The following is a 6,088-nucleotide window of genomic DNA, read 5'->3' as shown; positions in this document are numbered from 1 at the left end:
GATAAGTTTGCATAGAGCAGGGAACCTAACAGTTACCCCTTTGCTCCCCATTCAATATTAAGAGGGAAATGGTGAATGGAGGGCGTATTTTAGTGGCGGCTGTGTCATGCCCTCTGCCCCCTAGTGGCGGGTTGTTGTTTGTGTTTCCCAGTTGTGGGTGTGGCCATGGTCTCCAGTCCCAATTACCCACTCACTCACAGTCTCCACACCTGTCTCCCATCAACTCATCAGCCCTGCAGTTCATCAACCCTGGTTTTCACATCATTCATCGCCGGATAATAGTTTTGTCTACCCTTGGTAGTATACTCCCGGTTCCAGTAAGCCCAGTATTTTTTGTGTGACATTTCTGTACTGACTTTTTGCCTGTGCCTCCAGGATTACCAACCTTGCCTCCCAGCCAGACCTCGCACAGCCTACCCTGCCGTCCTGTCTGTTTTCCATCACCATCATTCCCCTCTGAACTTACCCAACATTAAACCCCTCTGGACCATCCCTCCGTTTTTTCGTGTCTGTGTTGTGCACTTGGGTCCATCACCACCACCCCGTAACAGGCTGATGGTGGAAAGTATTTTAGGTGGGTCTGTGAAATACTCAGTCAATTCAGTAACCATCCTAATAGTCTCCCATGCGTTTACCTCAAATATAGGCAACGTGATTTCATAGAAATGTATTATTTGTGGTTGCTTGATGTGATTAATTGTGTAGTCTAGATGTTTTCATTATGTTATCTGATTATTTGGCAACTAAACCGCTATGACCTCGGCGCACCTCACTAGAAGTACTTTAGGATAATAGACAACAAAGCTGCTTATGACCAAAGCCCGAGTTTAGACCCGCCTGTGAAATATGTTGTCCGATTGGACACTGGAGTGTCAGGAAGTGTCATCCATCCAATGGCATGCGCCGTCCGTATAGGGGTCGCTGCTGACCGTCCGAGCTACCTGTCACAGTCCCATGGCTTGCCCAAGTAAACTGATAAAGATAACAGTAAGATAAGTATACGCTTCGGAAATAAAAACGTCAAGAAATGTAATAGTTGAAATCAAAGCAAGTATTATGTTATTTTTAAGGTTGTTGTGCTTGATTTTCATCCGTTTGTGGATTATATATTCTATCCAGACCCCTCTCTGTCTGGGCGGAGAGGTTTTGGGACAGAGTGCCAGTTAACTAGACCATATTCGGTATGACTTTGGCTGGGAGTAGCAACAAAACGGACTGGTTTTGCCCGCGGTGTCACAAGGAGTCTGTTTTCCAAAGTGTACTTCGCTCAGGACTTTTTGTTATTTGTCTGGTAAGTTAATTGAAGATATTCGTGTCTGGCACATGAGTTTGTTGACAAATAAAATTAATGGTGGACGCTAAAAGCGACTAGGCATAATATGCAATTTGCTACTGGTGACGACAAATATGTGCTGACATCCTTTGTGAGTTTGTGTCCTCCGAGTTCCTGACAGGCGGAGGATTTAAAATTGCATGTGTTCAAACGCAAGCCGACGGCCGTCCGTTGATTTGCGTAGAAAAGCGGAGCGGATAAAGAATTGGCCCGCTTTCCAAACACTAATTTTGTAGTGACAGCGAAACAATAATAGGAGGACAGATTGAACAGTATTCCACGACAATGCATTCTGCCTCTAAAATGAGAGCACAGGGGTATAATAAAACTGAAATAACTCTCTGTCCCAAGGACACCAAAGTGGCAGTCACACACAAACACATATTGAGATTATATAAAACTCCCTTTCACATGCTCGGAAGTGACCTCACCTCAGGGGATTGGACAAAATGTAATCAGTCCATGAGTATAGTGCTGACCTTGTACTTCCTTTCTATTGAGTTTTGGTTCCCACCCTACCTCCAATATCCTTTCCCAGGTAGTGGTCTTGTCCATGTACCCCCTGCTGAGACCTCTGGGGGTCCACATCCATTCCGCCATCACAGGGAGCTACATACCCGGCCACCACTCCGTCCTCCTGGTCAACTGTCCCAATGAGCAGGCTGCCAAGGACATCGGCAGGTACTGGCTCAGAGCGATAGTCTACTCACAATTTACTAACTTCTAATACAAATTGTGTCCTTACTACATATGACGTACACATGACTAATTACTGATTATTCATTACTTTGCTAATGAAAGATACCACTTTGTTAAGCAACTTGAAATCCCTTTACAATACAACATGTTCACATGAACCAACTGTCACCATAAATGTAGACACACAAACTTTTTTTTTTCACAAAAATGTACATCTATACCGTATATTATTTATATTTTCTCTATTCAATGTTAGGGTTACTACATTATCATAAGCCCACAGGAGTTTGAGTAATGCACACTGAAATCCAGTAGGACTAAAGCTGCAGTGTTTCTGTTTGGCTGGGAGAAGGGTAAGCCAAGTCTGAAAAGCTACGCACCAGAGAACAAGGGCTGTGATTGGACGACACTCCCTTGAACTCTAATGGCTTCTTGCTGCATGCAGATGAGCTGTTGACCGTGTGTGAGAGAGGGAGAGGAGGGGAAGCGAGAGAGGGAGAGTCTATGAAAGAACAGTGAGGGAGCATTGACTCACAGTCACAGCCTTTTGCCAAAATGTAAATGTGCCGCCTGCGAGCTTGGAGCAGTATTGTGTTCGACAGGAAGTGCCCTCGGCTCAGCTGCTGTGAGTGTGACTGAGCTTGGCATGCTGGGATGTCCCGTCGCCTGCTAATGCCGCAGCATGCACACACCCCACCCCGCAGAGGGTCTATGGCGGGCTACAGCTATGATTGCTTGACAGCTGCTAGCTGTTGAGTGTTTAATTGCTTACCAATGCCTGCATCTCTCTTCCACGGGTTGCTCGTTTTGTCCCTCAAAATGTTTTCCATTTCTTTCTTACCCCTAACTCTCTATCACTCTCCCTTCTCCCTAACTTCCTCTCTCTCTCTCTCTCTCTCTCTCTCTCTCTCTCTCTCTCTCTCTCTCTCTCTCTCTCTCTCTCTCTCTCTCTCTCTCTCTCTCTCTCTCTCTCTCTCTCTCTCTCTCTTCCACCTATCCTCAGAGCTATCATGGAGAGGAGGATGGCAGCGAGCATCAACATTCTACCCAGGACCTCCACTATGTAAGAGAATCATGACACCGTTGTCTAGCTCTAGTGGCCTCTCCAACGATCCGCCACAGAGGCCACACACACCAACCATTCACTCCTACTCACACCAGACAGACCACAAACATGCACACTATGCATTAGCACATAAGTACACCCACACAATTAGCCATGAATACATGCATGCCCACACACACATACACACACTAAGAGCTCGTTACCCAGGCAACCAAAGTAATGGTGAACTAGCTGCATAAAATAACTGTTCTGAGCTAGCTAGGCCAGAAACTGCATCGGGCAGAGAGAGAAAGAGAGAGAGGGGGAGAAGGAGAGCCAGAGACGCAAAGAGAGGCAGGACTTTTTTCCCCTTGTTGGGACTGTGTGCGTAACCCGCATGCATGACAGAGCCTACAGGCCTGCAGACTCATAACCCAAAAACATCTAGGTTTAGATGGCTGCTTGCAGAACAGATAACTTTAGTGACCCTCACTACACGTCCGCTACACAAACACAACACTTCACAACGCCCACCCTGACTGAAACTGCAAGTGTAAGTCTTTAAATTCAATTTGTCCTCGGGTCTGCGCAGTAAACAAGTTGGTTCTAACCAGTCACTTCTAACCATTCACACAGCACACTAAATCCTGAAGTAACCGTCTGGTGTACTACTGTTACAGTGGCTTTGTGCTGTTCTGACCCAGCCCTGTAGAGGATCTAGGCCGAGTAACCACGGTGATGCCAGCTAGCTGTCAATCAAAAGTGTCTGGGGCTGTCACAGACACTAACTTGGCCTGTCCTGGTTGTAGGAAGGAACTAGCTTTATAGTAGTCAATAGTACGTACATAGTGTCTATACTGTCCCATGGGCTTATTTTAGGACACCTGCTATTTGTAAGCCACATGCTGCTAATCATGTCTAAAACTCATGTCATAGGTATTACTGGAAAGGTGATATTCAAGATGCTACAGAGATACTCATGGTAAGTTATTGAGATGGCTCTTGTCGGAATTCCTCGTTCTCACACGTCTACAGTAAAAAACAAAAGATTAACCTTGAAGGAATGGGATCGATTGTAGTGAAGGATGTTCTATGTTCAGTGTTTACGGGGAATGGAATGGAACATTCTATGTTTCAAATTGATGGTGGTAATGTGATGAAGTTCTATGTTCTAGCTGGTTGAGGATATTGGTGGAAGTGTACTAAGAGATGTTCTGGGTTATAGATGGTGATGACAAGAACATCCAATATCCTGCAGCTGACAGAATATGTGAGGTGAGTGGTTCTTCTTAATGTCACAATACAAAAATGATGGAGTGAACCCATTTGATCATTTCTGTGTGTGTGTGTCTGTGTGTGTCGTTGTGTGCGTGTGTGTATGTGTTTGTATAGGTCTGTACATCCCTATGAGATCCCAGAGATCTTGAGTTTCCCTGTGGATGGCGGGAGCCTGGCCTACCTGAAGTGGATGGACGAAGCTATGCCCGATGATTGACAGCTCATTTGACCAATACCACTGGTCTGTCTGTGGCTGTTTGACCAGTGGTGTGACCGTGGGGTCATATGTTGCTTGCACAGCATCCAAACCTGCCAAAGTTAAGATTTCCTGCAAGTATGTGTTGTCGTGGAGGTCTGTGTTGTTGTAAGTGGTTTCCATGGCAACCCTTGACCCGTAATGTTAATTAGTATAGGAACTGTCCACAAGGAGATGCTGGAACAGGAAGCAGTTTAACTTGTATATTGATTTCATTGTGTTTCATTAACTTTATTTCAGGCAAAGTAAGCTCAGCTAATTGTCCTAAAATATATACTGTACATACATTTTTTTGCATAATGTGATTTTATTTGATTTCTCAGAATATGTCAGCTACCTATTTCAGATATGAAATGTTTGGATATTTGGAGTTTATAACATATACGTATATTTATAAAACATGAATTAAAAAAACTATTTTAATATCACAACTTGGGAATATGTGGTTTCTGCCACAATGTAAAACATGGTTTGTTGTGTGTGTGCATTTGTGTGTGTGTCTGTAGGAAATGGCAAACAGCGATGCTGTTTATGAATCTCTCCTTAGGTATCACTGACTTTAAAGCACAAGTGGAAGCTGTGTGCTCACTTGAAACCGGTCCCCCTTCACCATATAGATCAGAGAATAAAGCCGAGACTGTTTAGTTCCTATACTGCCCAAGTTGGGCTGCTTAAAGTGTAGCCCTGTTGAGAGACTTGAGAAAGTCTCTTAAATGTAGCCACAAGGCCCCAGCAGTGTTTACATTACATACGAGAGAGATTACTGAGCTCTATAACAGACTTACAGTACACAAACTTATGCATCACATACACATTACACATACCTTCCCCATATAACCCATCACACACCAAATAAACTGACTACAAACCAAATGACACACACGCATCAAAAAGACACCGTGCTGTCTGCAAACTGACAAAGGAAGTTTCACAGTGGAGTTGTCAAAGGTGCGACTTATCCACCACTTCTCACAGGGCCACACACAAACATACATATTTGCCCCCACGCACAACCTACACCGAAATACACACCACACTGTACCTTTCACTCCTCACACCCTTATAAGCACACCATACGTCCCCCCACCCTTAGCGCCCCTGGCCTTGACCTACGGCAGGATTATAGTAAATCCACATGGACAACAGCAGGCTTTACCATGTCGGCATTTCCTTTGTGAGGCACTCATTCTGGAAACGCCGCCGCCACCAGCATCCAGAACCCACGCTCTGGTGTCAGCAAGGCAAGCGAGCAGCACCTTACCGAGCGGCGTGCGCCTGTCAGCGTTGACACGTTGTTCTTTCAGATGATTGGATCGGATGTGATAGGATTATAGGAGTTATGGTCACAGAGAAGTGTGGGATCTGAATAACAAACTGCTGACGACGCGCTGGATGATCAATTATGAGGTGTGCTGTATCTTGGATTGAGTCAATGTGAATGTGACCGTATCCTGCAGTAATCACAAACCACCACTAG

General features: G+C 44.9%; 1 protein-coding gene across 2 annotated transcripts; it reads left to right on the top strand.

Moving 5' to 3' along the window:
* The first annotated feature begins 900 nt into the window (after positions 1–900).
* Positions 901–4,995, top strand: LOC146236030 (protein CutA homolog). Of its 2 annotated transcripts, XM_084687298.1 has the most exons (7): positions 901–987; positions 1,120–1,291; positions 1,872–2,014; positions 3,036–3,095; positions 4,014–4,059; positions 4,303–4,352; positions 4,470–4,995. In XM_084687298.1, the coding sequence occupies exons 2-7, from the start codon at positions 1,184–1,186 to the stop codon at positions 4,570–4,572; spliced, it is 510 nt and encodes a 169-aa protein (XP_084543424.1). In that variant the 5' UTR covers positions 901–987; positions 1,120–1,183; the 3' UTR covers positions 4,573–4,995. The 2 variants fall into 2 exon arrangements, with proteins under 2 accessions (XP_084543424.1, XP_084543423.1); XM_084687297.1 differs by having other exon boundaries at positions 944–1,291.
* Positions 4,996–6,088: the final 1,093 nt, after the last annotated feature.

Source organism: Hypomesus nipponensis, chromosome 22 (genome assembly GCF_054491055.1).
Source record: "Hypomesus nipponensis isolate SF chromosome 22, ASM5449105v1, whole genome shotgun sequence".
Classification (NCBI taxonomy): Eukaryota; Metazoa; Chordata; class Actinopteri; order Osmeriformes; family Osmeridae; genus Hypomesus; species Hypomesus nipponensis.
The sequence above is the reverse complement of the archived record's forward strand: the minus strand, read 5'-3'. Positions and strand labels throughout refer to the sequence as shown.

Excerpts from the sequence above, each read along its gene's own strand:
- LOC146236030 (XM_084687298.1), top strand. The coding sequence starts at position 1,184 with ATGACTTTGGCTGGGAGTAGCAACAAAACGGACTGGTTTTGCCCGCGG. Across the intron at positions 3,096-4,013 it reads CTACCCAGGACCTCCACTAT|GTATTACTGGAAAGGTGATA; the intron begins GTAAGAGAATCA and ends CTCATGTCATAG. Across the intron at positions 4,060-4,302 it reads ATGCTACAGAGATACTCATG|ATGGTGATGACAAGAACATC; the intron begins GTAAGTTATTGA and ends TCTGGGTTATAG.